Source organism: Vitis riparia, chromosome 10, assembly GCF_004353265.1.
Source record: "Vitis riparia cultivar Riparia Gloire de Montpellier isolate 1030 chromosome 10, EGFV_Vit.rip_1.0, whole genome shotgun sequence".
NCBI lineage: Eukaryota > Viridiplantae > Streptophyta > Magnoliopsida > Vitales > Vitaceae > Vitis > Vitis riparia.
Window position 1 is genome coordinate 11019898 of NC_048440.1, and position 24433 is coordinate 11044330.

General features: G+C 34.0%; 1 protein-coding gene across 2 annotated transcripts in view; it reads right to left on the bottom strand.

Annotated features, from left to right (window-relative positions):
* Positions 1-600: 600 nt before the first annotated feature.
* The window catches only part of LOC117923495 (probable LRR receptor-like serine/threonine-protein kinase At3g47570), a 78157-nt gene continuing 54324 nt past the window's right edge, over positions 601-24433 (bottom strand). The window contains exons 1-5 of one of the 2 annotated variants that reach the window (XM_034841810.1): positions 6487-6879; positions 4281-4571; positions 1644-4155; positions 1439-1506; positions 601-1321 (exon numbers count right to left, since the gene is read on the bottom strand). In XM_034841810.1, the coding sequence (XP_034697701.1) occupies positions 984-1321; positions 1439-1506; positions 1644-4155; positions 4281-4571; positions 6487-6829 (3552 nt within the window). In that variant the 5' untranslated portion in view covers positions 6830-6879 and the 3' untranslated portion in view covers positions 601-983. Of the gene's footprint in view, positions 1322-1438; positions 1507-1643; positions 4156-4280; positions 4572-6486; positions 6880-24433 lie in introns of those variants that run through there. The other variant, XM_034841809.1, reaches the window with a different exon arrangement.

Here is a 24433-nt window from a genome sequence, read left to right on the forward strand (position 1 = left end):
ATTACTATTCATATTTTTATTTAGGTACTGTGTTTTTAAGTTGCTGATTCATTAACAACAAGGAGGTCCATTTTGAATATGAATTTGTTTTAACGATTAGATTTTAGTTAATTCTTTCTTTTTTCTTTTTTTTTTTCAATGTCTCAGTTGTTTCTAAAGATTTAATGAAATTGTGAAGAATTTACTCAAGTTAACATACAATTATGTTTTCATTTTGTATTTAGGGAAAACTAATTCCATGTACAAATTAAATGTGTGCCAACTAAAATTGTATATTTCTTCTATAAATAGTTATTTTCCAAGTCTTAAAATAATTAGGTCCTTCAAATTTTGGTTTTCCACCGCATTTTTAATAAAATTGTTAAAATAATATTTTAATGGTTCTTCTCATTGTTATATTTTAGGTAAATCATTACATGTTTGACAAGAGTTTCAAGTTTTTCAAGTCTTATATAAATCATAAATCATATTAATGATAGGATAAGAATTGAGGTAGTTCTCTCAAGTTTACCAAAAATGCCCTTAGAGCCATGGGTTAGATGGACTATCAAGGCAAGAAGAGGAAATTGATATGCTAAATTACTTGAGCACACAACAAACTTTAACACACATAGCTCATTAAAACTACATGTATTTGGAAACTATGTTTCTATTGACGATATTACTCAAGACTAAAACCATGATTTTCATGGTCATTCAATCATTTGAAAATTATGCTAAGATAATCTATCACCACAAATCCCTTAGCTTATGTTTGGTTCTCAAAAAGCATTAAAGAAGGAAAAAAAAATTGTTAAGACAAATGATTTTTTCACATTTGGTCGTCATGTGAAAAATACCAAAGAAATTAAACATGTAGAACCATGACATATACTTAACAGTGCCTGGGATATTGCTTTGTGTACTCTTAACCAGCTCCAACTTCCGACTTTTGGCTTCCTTTGAACTATTGACATCTTCCATCCCATCTTTTGAAATAATCCTTACATCAACAGTTTGATTCTGCTCTTCTTGAGTTCAACTACCGCATCTTTCATGTCGATCCTCTCCTCAGGTGAATCGCTTGTACATGCCAAAGCTAAAGCCATAATAGAGGACAAACAACTTAGCTTTGTGGCAAGGTCTTCATCTTCTCTTCTCAATAGATTAGCATCAACAACCTGTATCACTGAATTGGATAATGACTCTACCCAAGTCTTCAAGGTTAGATCCCCAGTGAACATTTCATCCATAGGCTTCTTCCTTGCAAATACTTCCATCAACAAGATCCCATAGCTATAAACATCGCTCTTTGTGGATACTATCCCATCTGAGCCATGCTCTGCTTGTGTGTGATGTTAGTTTTGGTCATAAATTCGAAGAAATAAAAATAAAATAAGGTAGATATTAAAAAAAAAAAATTGTAGTAAATAGGAATATAAGTAGCAAGGAACTTTACCTGGTGCCATATAGCCTATTGTGCCTAAGGTCTTTGTTTGCTGCATAGACTCTGTTTCAGTCAAGAGTTTTTTTTTTTTTTTTTTTTTTTTTTTTTTTTGATAACCGTGGATGTCCGGGCCAGCTTACGCGCACCTCGACTAATCCCACGGAGCCCTGAAGTTAACGACCGGGTAAACCTCCAGTGGCCCTGAGGGGACTCGAACTTTGCGATCCCAAAATCGGCCACATGTGCAACCATATCGTCATCTAACAAAACATTATTGGGCTTCAAGTCGCAATGCACCACAAGGCTCAAACAATCATGATGAAGGTACTCTAATGCTGATGCTACATCTATCATAATGTTTAATCTTTGGATGAGATCCAAAAAATAGTTGTGGGAATACAACCACTTCTCAAGACTTCCATTAGGCATATATTCGAGCACCAACGCTTTGAAATCGAGGTTTGAGCAACAGGTAATTATCCTAACAAGATTTCGGTGGCGAATCCCTTGCATCACTTCACATTCTGAATCGAAACTCCTCAAGGCTCCTTGGAATTCTAAATTGAAAACCTTTATAGCAACAGTCAAGCCATTAGATAATACCCCTTTATATACCATGCCCTGGCTTCCTTTCCCAATCAAATTGTCTTCACCAAAGTCATTTGTTGCATAAAGAAGCTGCTGGTGTGAAATCTTTTCATGTGTTCCAGGGAGCCATGAATCAATTGGAGTTGGTATTTCCATGTTATCTCGTCTACGTATCCACAGAACAATGAAAACCACTAAAGTTACTGTTGATCCGACTGGTAATAGAATATATTTCAAGATGAATGACTTTGTCTTCCATGATTGAGTGCGGTTGTTTTTATCACATGCCATGACTTGAAAATGAGGTGCTCCACATAAGGCTTCATTGAACATGAACGATTCAGCAGTGAAGTTTATGAAAGGTCCTCCATTCGGAATTTCTCCTTGTAGTTTATTCAAAGAAACATTTAGATACTTGAGATAAATTAGGGCCTCCAATGACTTGGGAATGGTTCCGGATAAATTGTTCTGGGATAGATCCAAGGATTCCAAGCTTACCAAATCACCAAATTCTATAGGTATTGAGCCTTGTAGTTTATTTTGGGACAAGGAGAGTTTAGCCAAATTTTGTAGTTTTCCCATCCTTCTTGGAATGTAACCTGAAATAAGGTTCTTTGATAGGTCCAATGTTGTAATGGACTTCATGTTTCCAACTTCGGGAGGTAGATTACCAGTCAAGAAATTTGAAGAGAAGTTAAGATCCAACAGATCTCTAAGGCTCCACAAGGATGTAGGAATGTTGAAAGCTAACACATTGGAGTCAAGAAAGAGTTCTTGTAGCGCAGGAAGATCTCCAAAACAACTTGGGATTGAACCAGACAATTTGTTAGAACTTAAACCCAAGTATCCTAAGTTCTTCAAATGGCAAAGATCATTTGGAATGGATCCTCGTATTCTATTTCCAGCAATGTCCAACAGTTGGAGCTTCTGTAGCCGTCCCAATGTAGTTGGAATTGACCTTGTCAAGTCATTAGCTCCTAGGTCCAGCTCTATCAAATTGGTCAAATTACCAATTCCTGTGGGAATGGTTCCTCTGAATTGGCAGGCTGATGCAGTAAAACTTTCAAGAGCAATGGGAAGATTCCCTAGTGAATTTGGAAGAGTACCTTTCAAAGGATTATAACCTATCCACAAATTTCTCAAAAATTTGCAATTTGTCAAAGAAGTAAGAAAACTAACCCCAGAGGCTAAGTGTTCATCAGTCAATTGATTGCCTGCAAGGTTGAGAACTTCAAGCTTTGTCAGGTTACCGAGATCTTTTGGCACATTACCAGTGAAGGAGTTGTCCCATACTTGTAGTTGGATAAGTTTCGACATATTTGAAATAGACATTGGAATTATTCCACTAAATTCATTGATTCCTATAAAAAGCCCTTCAAGATCCGGGAGCCAAGTGCCAATACTTGGTGGGAGACTGCCTGAAAGGTGATTTTGCACCAACTCAAGGGTCTGTAGTTTAGAGATGTTAAAAAGAGCTTCTGGTATCGTCCCCGTAAGATTGTTTGTTCCCAACTGAAGATATTTTAAGGCCTTCAAATTACCAAATGAAGTTGGAATGGAACCTACGAGGCTATTGTCATCTAGATAGATCTCTTCAAGCTTTGATAAGTTGCCAATTTCTCTTGGTATGCTTCCTCTGAATTTATTGACTGATAGTGACAGGTACAGGAGCTCTCCACATAAGGATAGAGTTGTAGGAAGTTGACCACTGAGATGATTCCGATAAAGATAGAGCCATTGGAGATTAGGAAGATGTTTGCAAATATCCATTGGAAGACTCCCAGAAAGGCTATTATTACCGAAACCAATCCCTTGCAATGAAGAGATATTGAAAATTTCGGCAGGAATAGGGCCACTTATCCCATTAGATCTTAACTGCAAAATATTTAAATTTGAAAGATTCCCAATCTCTCTAGGAATTCCACCTGTCAATTTGTTATAACTAAGATATAATCCTTCAAGGTTGGATAAACTCCCTATGGCTTGTGGAATGCCTCCAGTGAACTGATTGAAAGATAATGATAGCACTCGGAGCTCTCTGCAATGCGACAAATTGGAGGGGATTTCACCTTCTAGGTTATTTGCTACCAGAGACAAAAACCTTAAGGAAGAGATGTTGAACAATAATTGAGGTATTTCTCCTACAACACATTTAAAATGAATGGGTTGGAAAAACAATAACGCTTTGCTTATATCTTTAAAAGCTTGAGGGAAAGTGAGAGAATAAAAAGGAAAAAAAATAAATAGATGAAAGAAAAAGTGTTACCTGTCAAGCTGTTATTCCGTAGAGACAATCTCTGAAGCTCCACCAAGTTACCGATTCCATTTGGTATGCTTCCCGTGAAATCATTATATGCTAAGGAAATTACTTGAAGCTTTATACATTGGCCTAAACCAGTGGGGATCTTTCCACTCAAATGATTTGATGAAAGATTAAGCTCCTTGAGCTTTGGATTGGCGTAGCACATATCCATGGGAAGACTCCCAAAGAGGTTATTATTGGAGAGACTAATATTGAGCAAAGAAGATATGTTGAAAATGGTGGCCGGTATGGAACCTGTTAAGTTGTTCATTGGGAATGACAAATTGACAATACCTTCAGATTCTGAAGATGATTCATTTTCTTTGGAATTTCACCAATCAACTGATTATTGCCGAGATATAGCTCTTCAAGTTTTGATAAATTACAAATGGCTTCTGGAATGCCTCCAACCAATTTATTATTAAATAAATTCAGCTGTTGAAGCTCCTTGCACTTACCTAACATTAAAAAGAAAAATTATAACAACTTTAATATGAGATTCAACAACCTAAAATAAACAACTTGTGACACGAGACAAAGACAAGGGAGCGGGTGACCACTTGGCACAAAATGACAACCATAATCGAAAACAGTCCCACGCTATTCTCGTTTCACTAAACAATCTGAACCATTCTTTATCCATCCCATCCTAAGCTCTATTGTAAAAAACAAAAATACATTTGGAGACAAAGTATCGTGGTAGGCGATGCAGCAGATTATTGTCCAAGCCCCGGGACCACCCCGATTGGACTCCACGGTGCTACCACTTCCGAAAAGAGAATGACCTTACTAAATGCCCCTATTTTTCCCAATTATTCACCGTTTTGCCATTCCTTTTCCACATTATTATATTTGTAAATGAGGGGGCGTAACTCGAGTGCAAGTACTCGGTGTTTTCAAATAGATAAGTTTTAATTGATTTTAATTATATTTTATTTTTTATATATTTTTTATAGTAAAAGCATATATAAAAAATTATTTTCGTTAATATTTTTTTCTCAATACTTTCTTGAAATCAAACATAACAATAATATTTAAAAGAGACACTAATATTGAGCAAAACTTGTCATGAATAGCACTAATTTGGAGGAAAACATATCATGAATCACGTATTGATGATTGCCAAATATTTAGGTAGCCTATATGATGGTTTGAATTGTGTACAATAATGTCTCTTACTCTATAATATATTATCAAATATTTTGTGAAACTAACTATACACGTAACACAAATGTTGAGTATAGAATATAATTAGCTAATTGGTGTTTTATTTTTATTTTTTATTGGGAATATTAACAACAAAAATATCTACTATTGTTTGTCACAAATAAATATTATATAATAGCTTTAACTATATTATATTAAATTAAATTAAGTTATATATATATGAAATGATTTCATATCTATTAGATATTTTATTTCATTTTAATGTATAATATATTTCCTCAAATTATGTTGTTTTTTTTCAATAATTTAATTTTTTTTGGATCAAAAGTTTCTATATTTAAAATTAACTATCAAATGAAAGATGTTCTAATTTGTGTTTGGTATTATTTATTCTAAAATTTAAAATAAAAATTATTACAACCAGTATGATTATGTTTACTTGAATTCATTCAAAATAGAAGAAACAAAAATAAGAAATGATAAAAAATGAACTAATTTTTAAATTGTATAATAATTTATTTAATTATGAATTTTATATCAAACATGATCACAATAATTTAGCAATCCAATTTACCAAATATTTAATTATTATTTTTGAAACTATAATTTATCAATTACTCAACAATCTTTATCACAACTTAATTGTTTTCCTTTCGTCATTTTTGAAAGACAAACATCATCATAATCCCAATCATGCCCCAAGATTGGAGAAGAAAATCATTTATAATTAAAATCGGTTAAAACTTTTGTATTTTCAAATTATTTGACCTTTATATAAAAAAAGTTAAAATAAGTAAAATGAATTTAAAACAAAATACAAAAATAATTTGTTGATTTGAAAATAATTTTTTATTTTCTTTTACTTTTCCTCTTTAATTTTTTTTACTCGCATTTTTTCTTAAATTTTTTGGAACCAAACATGAATTACCTTTATTGATATTAAATATGGAAGCAAGAAACATGAGTATTGTCATAAAGTAGACAAAATTTATGAGAATCTTACCAATATCCTGGGGAAGAGAGTCATGGAAGTAGTTATTACTAAGATCAAGGGAAACAAGAAAGGAGAGGTTGCCGACTTGTGGTGCAATAGTTCCTTCAAGACCCATGTTAGAGAGGTTGATTGTAGAAACTCTTTGATGAGGAGCATTGCAATAAATACCATACCAATTGCAGTAGGAGCTTTTGGTAGACCAATTTGTTGCCAAAATGCCTTGGGAATCATATGTGATATGGGCTTTTAAGGCAATAAGAGCAAACTCATCAACTAAATTGATGGACAACACCATGGGAGTGAAGCAATGCACCCAAAAAAGCACTAAAACATAAGGTGAAAAAAGATGCATCTTTTCTCCGAGAGAGCAAGAAGAAAAGGTAGTTGTGAAGGAGAGTATGAGGTTCATAAAAGAAAGGGTTGAGGAAGGGAGAGTAATCAGTGGGCAACAACCTTCTTGGAAGAAGTGGGTCGAGGAGGTGGGAAAGGGCTTCAATGCAGTCCCATCCAAAGTGACATCCATGAAACTATGTAAGTGGTCCAAAAGCATTGGTTATTGACTTGGTAGTCTCGCTTCCAATGTCACTCCTATTTTAAAAGATTGAAACCTATTTAATAATTTAATAAATTATTTTAACAACTTTGATATAATTACAACTCAATGATGAATGCACTAAAAAAAACCTCATCAACCTTGTGCTTGGAATTCTCTATCTTAATTATACTTTCGAAATCTTCTTCACATTTTATAAGTTAATTCTATGAAATACTAAAAGATTGTGCATTTTGATTATGAAATACTTAAAAGGAGTGAATATGTATTAACTTGTTTTTAATGAAATTTTTTATTTTTAATTCCTCTTTAACTCATACTAAATCCATCAACCTTAATTGTGCTTGGAATTCTCTATCTTAATTATAATCAGAAATATACCATGCTATTCTCTCCCCGCTTGACCCCTCCATCAGATTCGCCCCTTGGCCCCCACCCCCCACCACTCTCCTCCTCCCCAACATTTAAAATATACCATGAGAGGGAAACCCGAACCCCATTTCCTCCCCCATTTTATTTAATTGTTATTCATTATTTAACAACGTTTTCGCTACCCAACACCGTAATCCTCGCAAAGAAATCAGCCCGATTTCTGGACCGTCCTTTTTGTTTTTGGTGTTTTCTCTCTTATTCATTATCAATATAATATACCATTATCACCCCCCTCTGCCCCACTAAAATCTAAGCAAAGCAGACTTTGGAGACCCATGCTTATCTTTTGCCTACCTATACTGCTACTTTCTCGACAAATTGCAAGTGTGATAGTGGCATTAGTAATTTGGTCCTGCCGTTTGGTCTTCTTAGTTGGTACCATTGCAGGGTGGAGACTGCTAATTCTTGTTTAAATTTTTGACTTTAGCTTCTTGCCTTTTCAAGCTAATTCTTCTTCCAACGTGACCCTCAAGATTGTGGTTTACACTACACATCATCGAATGCATGGACTATGACTAGAGTTGCTGCTACTCAAAACAATTCAACAGCATTTGAATGTGTCATAATGCAATTGGAGAAATGTAGGAAGAATGAAGAAAGAACAAAGTAATTGTTGGGTAACCCGGTGTTGTGGACCCTACAATGAGAAGAACATCCTCAACCTCTTTTGGAGAAGTGGGTTAAGCCGGTCAAGAAGAGGCAAAAGACCTAGTCTCGGGTCAAGTCTCATGCAGTGAATTAGGGAATTATTGAGTGGAATAAAGCAGAGTTAGGGATCATTAGAGAAGAATAATATAATATGGGAGCATGATACAAATTATAGGAGTGGAATAATGAATTTATGGGTGTGAAATTAGGGATTGTTGGAGAATCATATATTCATGAAGATTTAGGACCCATTTGGTCATGTTTTCTTAAACTTGTTTTAAAAACTGTTTTTAAGTTAAAGAATAAAAAATAGTTTTTAAAAACAAGTTTAAGAAAATATGGTCAAATGGGTCAATGTTTTCCTTTTATTTTTAAAAACTAGTGGCAACAACTCTTGTTCTCTAAAGATTGTTCTCTATTTTACTTTGTTTTTAAAAAATTGTTTCTAGTAAACAATGAAAAAACAATGCAATAAATTTTTAAAAACGATTTTATATTTTTAAAAACAAAAAACTGTTTTTAAATCACACAGTCAAACAAACTTCTACATTTTCTGAAGAAGTAAGTTCAATCCTATATATATATGAAGATTTAAAGCTTATTTGACGGAGTTTTTTAAAACAGTTTTTAGTTTTAAAAAATAGAAAACTAATTTAAAATTCTTTCATATGTTTGGTAATTGTTTTTAAGTTACAATTTTCAAAAACAAGATTCTCTATTGTTTTTGAAAGCTTAGGCTTGGGGTACCTGAGGTTATGGGTAGAAGACTGCAGAATAGCACTGAAAGAAGTGTTTGGGGTGTAAAAGGCGGTGGGTACTGGGACAAGAATCACGGAATTGAGACACATTGAGCAAACTTTTCCACAGTAGGACCTGAAGCTAATAGCAGAATGAAAAGTAATGGAAGGATGGCAAGTTTTTTGTTTTTTGTTTTTAAAAACTATTTTTTAAAACATCTTATCAATCACTCTCGTTTTTTAAATAAATTAAAAAAAAAAAAAAAACTGTTCTTTTTCTGCATGACAAAAAAACTGTTATTTTTAAAACATCTTATTGATACATCCTAACATCATTGAATGAATGGATTATAACCTAAACTTAATATCATATAATTCAAACCCAATTTAATATATAAATCTAAATTCATAATCAAAATCAATCCAATTTAATAAATAAATAACTAAATAAATCAAGCAAACTCAAAACATTAAAACCACTATTATATAAATCAAACAATAATAAAAGAAAAGTGATAAATGATTGTTAACGGGCAATGGCTCACCCGTGATGAGGATTGATGGGTTTTTGGGAAAGAAAAAAAAATGAAGAAAAGAAAATGAGGAGTAATAATAAAAAGAATTAATAAAATAAAATAAAAATGAGAGGAAGATGGGAGAAGGAGGGGGGAGGAATGAAGAAAATGGGGGAAAAGAAATGGGGTCGGATGGAGGATGAAGTGGCAGCGTGTGAGCTAAAGTGAAGAAGAATGGAAGAAGAAAAGACTGATATAATTTTATTTAATGAAAAGTCAACAAAATTAGTTGCAACAACTCTCTTTCGTTGGACATACTCAAAATAATTGAACAGCTTTTGAATATGGGGCTCCCTAAAATGACAAGAAAACCCTCAACCTCGTTCGGAGAAGTGGGTTAGCCTGGTCAAGAGAGAGCGCCTACAGTGCAGTTTTCCAAAAGGGACAAAAGAGCTAGCCTCGGGTCAAGCCTCATGCAGCAGAAGAGTGCGGCCTACGGTGCCCTAGTCCACGTTCCACAGGAGACTTAACTCCACTTGCATATAGAGGTGTCTACCTTTTGCAAATGGATTGGCGAATTTATGGGAGCATGATACAAATTACGGGAGTGGAATAGCGAATTTATGGGTGTGAAATTAGGGATTATTGGAGAATCATACATTTTCTGAAAAAGTAAGTTCCAAGCATATATACATGAAGGTTTACATTTTCTGGATGCTCATGCAAATTTTAATTCCAGAGAGTCATTTTCTGACTGACCATCGACCAAACAATTCAACAACATTTGCATGTGTCATAATGCAAGTGGAGAAATATAGGGAGAATGAAGAAAGAATAAAGTAAATATTGTTGGGTAACCTTGGTGTTGTGGTCCCTACAATGAAAAGAACCCCTCAACCTCTTTTGGAGAAGTGGGTTAACCCAGTCAAGAAGGGGCAAAAGACCAAGTCTCAGGTCAAGCCTTGTGCAGTGAAGAGTGCAGCCCATCACGGTGCCCTAGTCCACACTCCAGAGGAGACTTGACTCCACTTGCATATAGAGGTGTCTACTTTTTGTAAATATATTATTCTTTTGCCTCTTCTTCGTCTTCTCAAGGAAAAAAGGATAAAGAACAAAAAAATGATTTTTAAAATTTATTTCTCTTATTTTCTCGTTCATGTAAGAAACAAAGAATTTAAAAATATACAAAATATAATCAAATTTGATTTTTATGGTATTTTTTTTATCCCATAACAAATAAGAGAATTTAAGGGCATCTTCCACCCACATTTTAGAAAATAATCCTCAAAAAATAGATCTTTAGAACGATACTAAAAAAAATGTCAAAATTGAACACAAATATTAAATACGATCTTCCAGGCTTATTCTCTATAAACATATTATAAACCTATGTATGATAAAAAAAAATTCAAAATATTTTTTATTTTTAATTATTGCTCAAAAACTATAAACAAAAAAGGAAAAAAAAAAACCAACAACTTAAAACACTTTAAAAGTTATTCTAGTGAAAACTTGTTTTCAAAACAAATTCTAAAAAAATAAATTTGTTTTTTCATCAAAAGTTTGTTAAACTTATTTTTTAAGTTAACAAAATAAAATGAAGCCAAAGATTTCTTTACATTTTCTTTTCCTTTTTCTCGTACTTTTTTTTAAAAAATTCTAACAAAATCTAATAATAATAATATAATTAAAAATTTGGAAACTGTTGTGCTTTTATTAAATTAAAATACTATAAAATCAAGGTAAACTATTAATAAGAATATATTATAGGTTGGGGTAATGAACCATAATTGTGGTAACATAACTTCATGATTTAAAAGATTGGATTTAGGTTCCCAATTTTGACCTAAGTTAATAAATTGTTGTTAGGCAATTTCATAATTACAACATAATGACAATTGTACACCCAAATGTTCCCAAATAAAGAAACTATGGAAAAATAGTAATTTTATAATTTGAGGGAAATAATTCCCAATAACAATGACAAAAACACCATTTTAATAATTTAGTACTTGATTTTGGATCAAAAAGGATTTCATCATATACAAAGTTTTCCAATAAAAAGTAATCTTCAAATCTTCTTTTCCTCAAAAAATATTCAATTCTTCTTTGATTCTTAAAGAAAAATCTGAATCATCTTTGATTCTTGAAGAAATCTTCAAATTTTCTTGAAGTATACAAGAAATCTTAAGTTTTCCAAAAATTTCTTCAAGAACTCTCTAAATTTTCTTTGATCTTCGAATTGTCTCATTGAAATTTTTATTTTGATATTATCTCTTGATTTTCTAGAGATAATTATCTTATTGATTATCATAATTATCATTTATTTTAATTATAATAATTAATTATCGAGAATAATTATTTGTGGACTGACATTTTTCACATGTGTTCCATTTGATAGTGAGACTCGCTTTTTTTGGAGTAACCACTTATTTTTGTTTTATTTTTTAGAGGGAAACAAAATAAAAAAGAAAACCCTAAGTATGACTCTTAGAAAGGAAAAGCAGGTCTATGAAAAACAAAGTATAGATTCGGAGATCAGGTTATATATAGGAAAGATACGGTGGTAAATCGTAGCACCCCTTTAAACCCTAAAATCAGGTCACTAATAATAAGTTAAGGAAATGGTTAATCTATGGATATCGAGGAATAAATACAATATACAATAATCAAGATATGGATAAACATATAATCAAACATATGATAATGGATAGAAGGCGTACTTGAGCAGCTAACTGAGTGCTTCATAAGAAATTAGGTTAGTGTATAATAGCAAGCATAAAATATCTCATGCATGTCATAAAACCGAGCAAAATCAATCGATATCCAATAATAAAAATAAAAAAAGTAGAGATGTTGGGCTCCACTAATGCCCGATTTATTTTTGTATGAATTAATTCTATAAATTCCATTTTGTTGATGAGGAGAAGGATCATAGGAATTTGGAGAAAATTCAATTACTGTAGAATTATAGAATTTATTCATATTTATTAAAAATTGAGAAAATCATAAAATTAATAAATTATTTAAAAATCAAGAAAAATAAAAGAATGCATGCCATAAGGAAATTTGGCAACAAATAATTTATTAAAATCGGGATTTTATTATTCTAAAAGAAATATTAAAGAAGAATTTTAAAAGAAAAAGTTATGTGGAGATAAATTTATTGAAAATAGGGTGTAAAATCAATTTTAAAGCATGTAAGAAGGTGCAATATAAAACCAAGAATCTGCACAATTGGCAAAGGCACACATGTGCTTGAAAATGGCACACCAAAAGTGGCCATGCAAACCATACAAGAGTGGGTCCCAGGGATGCCAAGGTGTTGTTGATGGTAGCTTCAAGGAAGAGTGTGAGCTCCCCAATTTTGCTATTCGTGGTCCAACAAGTCTTTGTATTGCTGAGAAAAGTTTTTATCCTCCAAGTGCAGTTGTATGGCATAATGCTTCCAACAAGAGGAAAGTAGCAACACTCCAGCTTTGGGAACTTTTGAGCCTCATATTGAGAAAAGCCATAATGCTCTTTTATCTCTTGCAACCTCTTAAGCATTTGCTCCAATCCAGGGTTAAAAAAATCAGCCGAGTCCGGTACGATTCGACTGAGTAGTATCCGCCTCGACGTAGGCCGCGACGAGTCTGATACCAGATATAAGTTATACCTAGACTCGGCCTTGAATCGGTTGGACTCGAATGACTCGACTAATATCCCGAGTTAACTCAGTCGACTCAAAAAAGAAAAAAACCAATCAACAAATTCCTTGTAAAAGAAACCCATCACAATAAGAATCAAAATTTTCAGAGAAATAAGAGATTCCTCTGCAAAAGAAAACTCGTGAAAATTTGAAACAAACTCGTGACCCTTTCAAAAGCCTTTAAAAAGAGACACGATTGAAGAATAACTTACTTAACCCTAATCCACCATTGCCGGAGTGTAGATTTTTCATCTTTGGTGCACTGCCGGTGCCGCAACGATGACTGGACGCCGGCAAGGCAACCATTCTCCCTTCAATTGTAACCCTCCTCCCTCCAATAGTCCGATTGTGGTTGTATGGTAGCAGTGGGAAGGTCCGAGTCATCTGAGAGGCTGCAGATCGTGGTCTTCATGGTGTGTTGGGGAAGAAGATAGTGAGACTACAGATCGTGGTCTTCGTGGTGGGGAAGAAGATAGCGGGCAAGGGTTTTGGGGAAGAATCCAACAAATAATAAAGGTAAAGTTTGATTTACCTTATTTAAATCAAACACCCCTACACTGCAGTCAAGATTATATTTTTAACTTTACCTTATTTAAATGCCATAGTCAAGATTATATTTTTAAAGTAATAAATCAAAATACCTCTACACTTACCTTATTTAAATCAACACACCCACACTGCCATATTCACACCAGATTATATTTTTAATTTACTGAATCTAATTATATAAATTGGTAAATTAATTTTGTTGGCTAATTTGATTCATAATTTGAGATTAGATTAAAAAAATTACATAATTTGAATCAATTAAAAAAATATTTAAAATTTGATTTACCTTATTATGTTGAGATTATATTTTTAATTTATTAAATTATGTAATGTGGACCCCGCATTTCGTGCTCATGCGTTTCCCACTCGATGGCGAGCTCGATTTTTATTTTGAAAATTTTGATTTTATTTATTATTTGAAAATGACTTGGAGTCGCCACTTATTTTTGTTTTATTTTTAAAGGGTAAACAAAATAAGAAAGAAAAACCCTAAGTGTGACTCCTTATTTTGGAAAAGGCGGTCTGTGAAAAACCGGGTCGGGTTCGGGGGTCAGGTTACTTATCGGGAAGGTACGGTAAAAACCGTAGCACCCCTCTAAGTCCCTAAAGTCGGGTCTCTACTAATAAAGTGAAGCTGACGTGGCAATGATGAGGAAATCAATGAATATCAACGTAATTACACACCAAGAATCAAAGCATGCATGATAGATGGACAAAGTAAGAGAAAATGCGTACCTTAGCAGCAAATAACAACGCGCTATCATGAAGAAGAGATTAGTACAAAACAACGATCACAAGATATAGCATATATGTCACTAAACTGAATACAAAATCATCAATAGCACATGTGTCATTTCACTCAATTTTATTTGGATGAAAATTTATTTGATGTTGGGCCCCCACCAAAGCCCTTTCATTTTGCATGAATCAATTCCATAAATTCCATCACTTGGAATTACGGAATTTAATTCTTGCTTATTTTTAAAACATTTTTAAAGATCATGAAATATGTGAAAATTGCTTGCCGAATAGAAAGTGGAAGCAAATTTTATTAAAAAGAGATTTTAAGTGATCCTAAAAATTCTAAAGATGAAAAACTAAAGAGTAGAATTCCTTTAAAATAAAGTACATAAATAAATAAATAAATAAAAGTAAAAAAATAAAACAAGAATAATAATAACATAAGCTAGAAAATCATTTGAAAACGGAGTTAGGAAATTATTTTTGAAAACGAAGGGAAAGAATTTTTGGGGGGTGACACGTGGCTCAGAAAAGTGGCCATGCTAAGGTGGCCATGCAGTGACACTGTACAACCTTGTCTAAGGCGGATGAATCCAGAGTAGAAACTCCTTAACAGCAGCGAGAACAGCAAGTCCAAGCTTCATGGCATCACCAGGGCTTGGTACCTCAATGTTAAGAGGAAGAACAGGGTCATGAAGCGAGAGTCTTAGAAGGAACCATCCTCCAAGGCCAGAAACTCGAACTCCTTCATAGTTAACTAGAGCTTTCTGTAACTTAGGATCTAAATCAGTCAGGTTCTCCAGGAGTTTCAACACTGCTTCTCCATACTCTCGGAAAGATCATCATTTGCGATCTTCATAACTCTTATCAATATTTAGCTCCAGTTCGACTGCAACATCTGATTATATGAAGTGCGCACCATCATCAGAATAATCTTCAAGCCCTGAGCGTCATCGGTGTAGAACCGGAGCAAGTTGCTTCCGCTGCGCTGCTGTTGGTATGGTTTCCTCTATTACCGGTGAGTGGACAGGACAGCAGCCAGAGCTAGACAGCACCACATCCTTGTGACACTCTGGTGTTTCAGCTAAAGATAATTCTCCATCGAACTTTGTATAGGCACGGAGCGTAATAATCCACCAGAATCCAGAGTCAATTAGAGCCACTCATCCACTTGCACTCTCACCGAAATCTGCAATTAGAGTATCCGTTTTCCGAATAGGATCATGAAGAACTTTGAAACTAGCTGGCGTCACATCTCTCAATACTATTGTGCATTCTTAACCCATTTCAACACCCTAAAATAGATCAATTTATCCTCACCAATCATTATTTCTTCAATCAGCTTGCAGTGCCCAAGCTTAACCGACTCTGGATTGCCAAAGGTTGATGCAATCTCACCACCAGTTACTAGAGCCAGACTGTTCAATGTCATCAGAATCAGCATGCTCAATTGCAAGTACTCCTGCATCTACAAAGAGTTCCTCTAGGAAATTGTAAATCAACTATCTGTTAACAAAGCAGTTGATCCCATGACTTATAATATGAAATTTCCTCATCTCGGCAGCTATCAAAATCGGAATAAATTCGTCCAGAGGCTAGCATAGCTTATTATTGCATGTGACCTTCACGTCGGCTTGGGATACTTTTCATCGAAAGGTGGCCATTGACGTAGGATTCTCTTGCATGGGGGTAAGTAGGAACTTAGCCTTTTAAGGGAGACTTTGAGGGAATTTCAGGTGGTCATGCGGTGAGAGTTGGATGCAAGTGTGGAGTGATTGAGACGAATTGAGGGTGTAGTAGATGGATAGTGGAGGGGATAGGTGTGACGTTTGCAGGATGAGGATCAAGAGAATGGGTACAGACGGTGTAGGAAGATATGGGTATGAGATTAATGGAATGGGTAGTGGGATAGGGGCATGAATGGCATTGGATTTTGTTCATGGGTACAGTGGTTAAAAGAGTGGTGAGAATAAGTGTCCATGCAAATAACAATTATACATGGGGGCCCGCAAGTGCAAACGAGACTACATTGCTGCATCTCATGCCTGTTGATGTGTAACGTGCTAAGTGGATATTCAATCCTTCTGTATTGAACCTGGACCTGGGCTTCTAATACTACTCGTGGATGACACAGGCCCAGATAGCCCTGATCGCGGCTTTGCTGCTGGTTTCTCACTATATTTTCTTCTCTTCTTGCTGATAGCCAGATCCCATTGAAGGGTAAACAGTAGAGAATCATCCTGATCCTGGTTGCTGGTGCTTCCAAGCCTGAATTCCTTCTGGGAAATATACCTTTTGACTCTCATGTCTTTGCCAACACGCTCATAGAAAGATGGCTCAACGCGCTGCCAAATGAGCAGGATGTCTACCATTTGCAAGCATCCCAGGTCACGTTATTGCTCGCAATGCTTCTGCCCAGTGAGATGCTGAATTGAATCAAAAGGGTAATCTAGACGACCTTCCATAGAGCTCACCACCTTCCCGTTGTGGGAATCTACCAGCCATCCATGTAAGGTGGTTTCCAACAACAGTAGCAAGCTTGCGGTCTGGGCTTATGGATGTATGATTCACTGGCCAAGGGAAACAGAAGTAGCTCAAAAGCTGAAAGCTCTCCATGTTATGCTCTCTTACATCACAATCGTTATTAGGTGTCATGAAATGGATTCCGCCTCTTGGAAGCTGGAGCTTCGTTTTGATGGTGCCGAGGGGGTGGAGGCAGAAGTAGGTGAATGCGCTGGCGATTCCAGTGATGGCAGAGGCGTTTCGCCGCCGGCGGCTCGAAGACAGCTTTACTTGCTTTTAATTTGCCACAAACCTTACAGTCCCAAATCCCTACAGTTTTTATCTTCACTACATACTTTCCTCAAAATTCACATAAACATTTGCTACGTCGACTGACTTTCATCTTCTCAATCTGATTATGCCAACTATCTCCATAATGAGTGCCATATTTCCCATTAATGCCAACCTTCTTTATTCACTTGGTTATTTTCAATGGCTTGAAGGGTCATTGCTTTCAACATCCAGAGTGACCCATGTGAGCTTCTCAAACCACAAGGATCGTACGCACTGCACAGATTGTTGCATGCTTGCCATCTTATTCACAAAAAAACTTCTCGGAATTTCTGGTGGAGGCTTAGGCATTTACCCATGAAGGAGATGGGAGAGAGCTTTATGAACTCATCTTTCAAAGGACCTCATGTCCGTAAGCACCCAGAAAATATTCATGTCTTGCGTTCACCGTGCACAACTCTCCATAGGTAAGCATCAAAACAGGGGAAAGAAGAAAAAGAACCAAACCATGAAAACAGAGTATAGGTGAGGGAAAACATAACAGAGCAACTATAGCCTCACGTTTCATGTGATAGCTATGAACTAATACCGGTGGGGATGATCTGGAAATCTTCAATATAACAAGTTAAAACCAAACCATGTTCAAAGAGGATCCAAGCACTTTCAGAAGAAAAGAAAATCAAACGCATGAGAGAGACAAAGCAGAGCATCATATATGAATAAGCATACTCAATCGAAACAACCCTGTGGCCCTTGGCGTCCACGGCAAACAATCAAAGCTATGCTCATAAATCAGTAAAGAATGAGACAGCATATTGAGAAACAAGAACGTACCTAGCTTGAGGGCTGTCTGGGACTTCCACGGGCAACCTTCTTCAACCTCTCCTTCTAGCAATCGAATACCACCCTAACTCTCAGAAAGAAAACCCTCTCCCCTCCAAGAAAGATCTCTCTGCAGCCTTCCTCTTCTCTGTGGACACCTTGTGTGCAATCTTAGAAATCTCCCTGTTTTCTCCCTTTGAATCCTCTGTTTTTCTCAAGCTACCCGCCTCTGTAGATCACCCCCAGATGTACCCCCTCTCCTCAGATTTTCTTCCGTTTCGTAACCAGCCTGGACTCCAAGGAATCCTCTCCAGAAAAATATCAGCTTCCTCCTCCCGAATGTCCCTCTCCCTCTTAGCTTCTTCTCCCTAAAAAATATCTTCCAACGGCTGCCTCTGCCTCCACTACCTCCTGCCAAAGGTTCCTCTGCACCCAATCAGCACCTACCTCCTCTAACAGAAAAAATATGTGCCTCACTACTGCCAGAATATCCCCATGCAACGTGTCAATCTCTGATTTCTTACCTCTAAGACCACTCCTCTCATGCCACCCTCTCATACCAGCTGCCAAAAGCTCCTCAAAGTGGTCCAAATAAGCCCTCAAATATCCTAAAGACCTATAGACCAAAACGAGGGTCTACAGTAATTTTTTATTTTATAATATTAAATTGATTTACATGTATTTAAATTGGTAAAATTAGGAAATTCATGTATGCAGTGTAAAATAATGTTTAGATGTAATGTTATGAAATTGAAGAATTGGAAAATAATGTTTATATGAAATTGGAGAATTCATAATGATAACATTATGATGATATTAAATATATTTATATGTAATGTTTTTATTTTATATAGAGATTATATTTTTAATTTATTAAATTATGTGATTTTTTTTATCTTATAATATTAAATTGGTTCACTAAATTCTTTTTGTATGGTTTAGAAATATAAAATACATTTATATGGTACAAATATTGTATTTTTAATTTATGTTTTTATCTTATAATATTACAAAATTAAATTACATTAGAAAATTAATAATTATTTAAAATAATTTTTTTTCAAATAATCATAAATGATTTAATAATACGGAATGAAGGGTATGTATTTACACGGAATAGAAAAATTACATTTATATTTGAATCAATTTTACTTTATTATATCATGTGGATTTTTTATTTTATAATATTCTACAATTAAATTACAATAGGAAATCAATAATTATCAAAACAATAAATTGGTCCACTAAATTATTTTTGTATGGTATAGAAATATAAAATACATTTATATGGTATAGATATTGTATTTTTAATTTATATTTTTATCTTATAATATTGCAAAATTAAATTACATTAGAAAATTAATAATTATTTAAAACAATTTTTTTTTTCAAATAATCATAAATGATTTAATAATACTAAATGAAGGGTATGCATTTACATGATATAGAGAAATTACACATATATTTGAATCAATTTTACTTCATTATATCATGTAGATTTTTTATTTTATAATATTCTACAATTAAATTATAATAGGAAATCAATAATTATCAAAACAATAAATTGGTTCACTAAATTATTTTTGTATGGTATAGAAATATAAAGTACATTTATATGGTAAACTTTATATGGTATAGATATTATATTTTTAATTTATGTTTTTATCTTATAATATTGCAAAATTAAATTACATTAGAAAATTAATAATTATTTAAATTAATTTTTTTCAAATAATCATAAATGATTTAATAATACGGAACGAAGGGTATGCATTTACATGGTAAATCACATTTATATTTGAATCTATTTTACTTCATTATATTATGTAGATTTTTTATTTTATAATATTCTACAATTAAATTACTATAGAAAATCAATAATTATCAAAACAAACTTTTTTAAAAGAACCTTTTTTTATATAAAAATATTCATTTATTTAACTATTATTTATTTTAATTAAAAAAACATATAAATAAGTGAAAAACAAAAGATGATGAACTTAGGTGAGATCGGGTTTATTGTTTTTTTAGTAGAATTTATTTTTATATGGTAACAATATGAAATATATAAGGGAGTGGAAAATTGAATATTATAATTCTTATATAAATGTGTTTATATATATTTAATTTGAAAAGTAAGTTGTTTTCCTTTTATACATGGTTAGGTTAAAATTTCAAAATGGCTTCAAAACATAATATTGGTTGGGAACATGCAGAACTTGTTGGTGGTAGTAGAAGAACCACGAAGTGTAAATATTGTGGGAAAGTTATACATAGTGGTATAACAAGATTAAAACAACACATCGCACATATATCTGGAAAAGTGGAAGGATGTCCACGTGTACCGGTAGAAGTGTCACATAGTGTTAGACAACATATGTTTGATACTTCAAAAGAAAAAAACATTGTTAAAGAAAAAAAAAGAACGACTTTTGAGTTCCTTAAATAAAGAAAATTTCTATGAAATTGATGAGGGTGATTCTAATAATGAAATTGAGGAAGTTGCTATGACTGATTTTGAAAGAAGACAAATGAAACAAGAAATGAAAGAAAATTGTCGAATTTTTGAAGAAGGTAGACAAGAGCATCAGAAGGGTGGTAGTTCCTCACAATCTTCTAATGCTAGGATTAAGTAGGGATTGACACGTAGCTTCAGTGTAAGAGAAGGAGCTAGCAAACCTCCAAAAGGAATTGATCCCTACATGTTCCCATCAAAGAGAAATCAATAAAAAGCTTGTTTTCTATTGAAGACGCGAAGAAAGTGGGTAAAGCTATTTCTAAATTCTTTCTCTTTAATACAATACCCTTTAATGCAGCTGACAGTGGGCCTTACTATCAAACAATGATTGATACCATAGCAGAAGTAGGTCTAGACATCAAGGGTCCCACGGGATACCAAATTGGAAATACATATTTGGAAGAGGAGGTGCAAGAGCTTGAGGACTAAAAAGCCTATCATCAATTTCATGATTTATTGTGATAGGAGTATGATATACCATTGTTTAGTTGACACTACTAACATACCTAAGATAGCAGACTACATCTTTTCCTTTATAGATAAAGTTGTAGAGGAGGTTGGGGAGGAAAATGTTGTTCAAGTAGTCACTGATAATGAGACAAGTTTTAAAGCAGCCGGTATGTTGTTGATGGAGAAGTGGAAGCATTTGTTTTGGTCTCCTTGTGCAGCTCACTGTATTGATTTAATGCTTGAAGATATTGCAAGCATGAAACAGATTAATGAGACATTAGATCAAGCTAATATGATCACAGGATTTATTTATAATAGCTTGAAAGTAGTGAATTTGATGAAAGTGTTAACCAAGGATAGAGATCTGTTAAGGCCAAGAATAACCCGTTTTGCCATTGAATTCATTTCACTTGAGAGTTTTATGCGTTATGAGACTGATTTGAAGAGAATGTGCACAACAAATGAGTGATGTGAATTCAATAAAGATAGGAGTAGAAAAAGTCTAAGAGATAAGGTATCCAACCTTATCTTAACTGATCGATTTTGGAAGAAGGTAGGGGAAGTTCAAACCATCATGGAAACTCTCGTCAAAGTATTGACATTGGTTGATCAAGATAAAAAGCCCACACTATCAATCATTTATGAAGCAATGGATAGAGCTAAATTGGCTATCAAGGCATTGGTCAAGCAATGGGAAAAGTATTGGGAAGTCATTGATAGAAGGTGAAAATGTCAATTGCACAGACATTTGCATGCTGCAAGCAATAAAAAAATTCTTTATATATTTTTTATTATTATTTTTCAAGTACAAATTATTATAAATTGGTCATTATTTAACTTATGACAACATATTTTTTAAATCCAATGTTCCAATATTCAAAGCATTTCTCTAACCATCCGAAAATTAAAGTTGGATTAAAGAAGGTTATCAAGATATTAGAGTCAGATTTGGATAGATAAGCAAAAGATATTAACGAGGTATAATGATAGCTTGTGACCTTTATATAATACATTTTGTATATGTAATGTGCATTAACAGAAAAAAAAAATGTTAATGATGTAGGTGAAATTATTTGTTGACGGCTAAGGAGAATTTGGAAGTGCACTTACAAAGAAAGCAATAAATCAATCTATTCCAAGTACTCAATACATTTACATCTATTACAAATAATAAATTATCATTATTTTTTGTTAAATATATCATAGTGATTAATAAGTATGCATTTTCTTTATTATAGCTGAATGGTGGAACAATTATGGCGACGAAGGTCCACATCTACAAAAAAATTGCTGTTAAAATTTTAAGCCAAACTTGTTTTTCATCATGCTGTGAAAGAAATTGGAGCACATGGTCATTGATCACACAAAGTTGCACAACCGTTTGGTAATGAAAAAGTTGCATAAGTTAGTTTATGTGCACTGCAACATTTGACTTCGAGTTAAGAATTTGATGCAAGAGCGAAACAATGAAGATTTTTACAATCCAATTGATCTGAATCATATCTTTAATGATGATGATATATTAGATGAGTGGATACGAGAAGGAGAAGAGCCTATTTTATCATTTGATAATTTGGATTGGTTGGATAAAGGTCTTCTCACTAATGAAGAAGGTAGATAAACAATTCATGAAGATGATGGTGTCACAAATCGTAGAGTTAGTAGGCGTACAAGTAATACTACATAAGAAAGAGATGTTGATTCTCGTCGTAAAGGTAAGGCTCCTATAACAATTTCTTCAAGTTCTAGTAGTGATGATGGTGACAATGGGGGCAGTAGGCATGGTGGTGGCAATAGTGGGGGCAGTAGAGGAGTTGGTGGCACTGGTGAGGGTATTGGAGGAGATGGTAGCACTGGGGGCGGTTATGTTAGTCAAGTAGATCCTAACATGTCATGGGCACAAGGAGGTAAAAATTACTATGCCACACAAGATACAGATCATGGATATCGACCAAAGATATGGGAACAACAAAAACATTTCGAAATACTAACTACATTTCCCAGTGATGATGATTACTCTAGTGGGCATGATTATCATAGATCAAATTATCACCGTATTGATGAGCACTTACAAAATTTGGGTATAGGATCAAGGCCATATTTCAGAGGGGTAGATGATAGATCATATCACAACTTTAGAGATTGTGATAGGTCTTCCAGCACTTTTAGTAGAAATGATTTTGATCGATTTCCAATGATGCATCCAGAAGGATAATCAAATACTGGAACACGAGCAAGTAATTCATATAGATATGATCAATCTTCTAGTAGCAGTAGCATTGCTTATCGAGGTTTTAGATACTATCAATATGGTGTTGATCCCGGACAACCTTCGAAATCATATTTTCCTGATTATGGATCATCAAGCCAATCATCTTAGCCAACATATTTGAGTTATGAACAACTCTTTCAACCATATCCTCATTACGGGAATTGCCACCCCAATTTATATACTCGTTGTAGGACTGATGATGATAATTTTGAACCCCCTCGTCATTCAACATGGAATTGATTATTGTATTGTATGTTTGTTAGTAAAAATGTTATTATATTTGAAATAAAATAATTTTCTTTTATTAGCATTATCATAAATAACTTTGAGCAGATACTTTTATAACTATTTAAATAATGTTAAATGTGAGACAATTTAATTTTATTAAAATTTTGAGCTTATTTAATTGTATATATTTTTCTGATGATTTACATAATATTTTTATAATTTTTTGAATTTTCTAATTAGCTTATTTTACGTATCGTCTGATACCAAACCGATTCACCAAGACCGATACGCCTTAGGACCTTCCAAGTCAATGACTGATACTGCAACTTTGAACCATGCTCCAATCCTTTTGCATGCATCTTCAGACTAGTTTATCAATAGCTATTAGATGAAAAGAACCCACTTCTGTTTCAAGTTAACATCATCATTTATGTTGACATTAGCAAAACATTTCTACAATAGTGGTAGAAATTCAAGAACATGGGCATTAGATAGTGCATTCCAATCAAGAAACCAAACTAGAGCTCCTACACTTCAATGTAAATATCATCTAAGGGTCTCTCATACAAGTTCTTAGCACGCACTGAAGTGGCCATGCATTCTATTGGGAAACTGCAAATGCAGCTTGTTCTAGAGCCATGTTATCCTGAACAATCTCTGAGAAGATGGCCATGCAGCCATGCAGAAGTGCAACCTTCTATTATCTAGCCTTCACACTAGGATGTCTCAACTACGTTAAAGCTGGACTCTTATGTCAATTGCATTCATTCCAAAAATCACAAACAAGTTGCACTCTTGGACCACCATAGATAGTGATCAAGGTTTTGCATGGTGGAGGTCCGAACCTTGTTTGATCGGGTTTATACAAAGCTCCATACGGTATAGTTCCATCATTTGCCTGTGTTTGGACTATCTCTAGAGGCTCCTACTGCACTCTCCCCACTCAGCATCACACAATCAGACCCACTCAGAATTGCATTGGCTATATTAGCTTCTTTAACACGGAC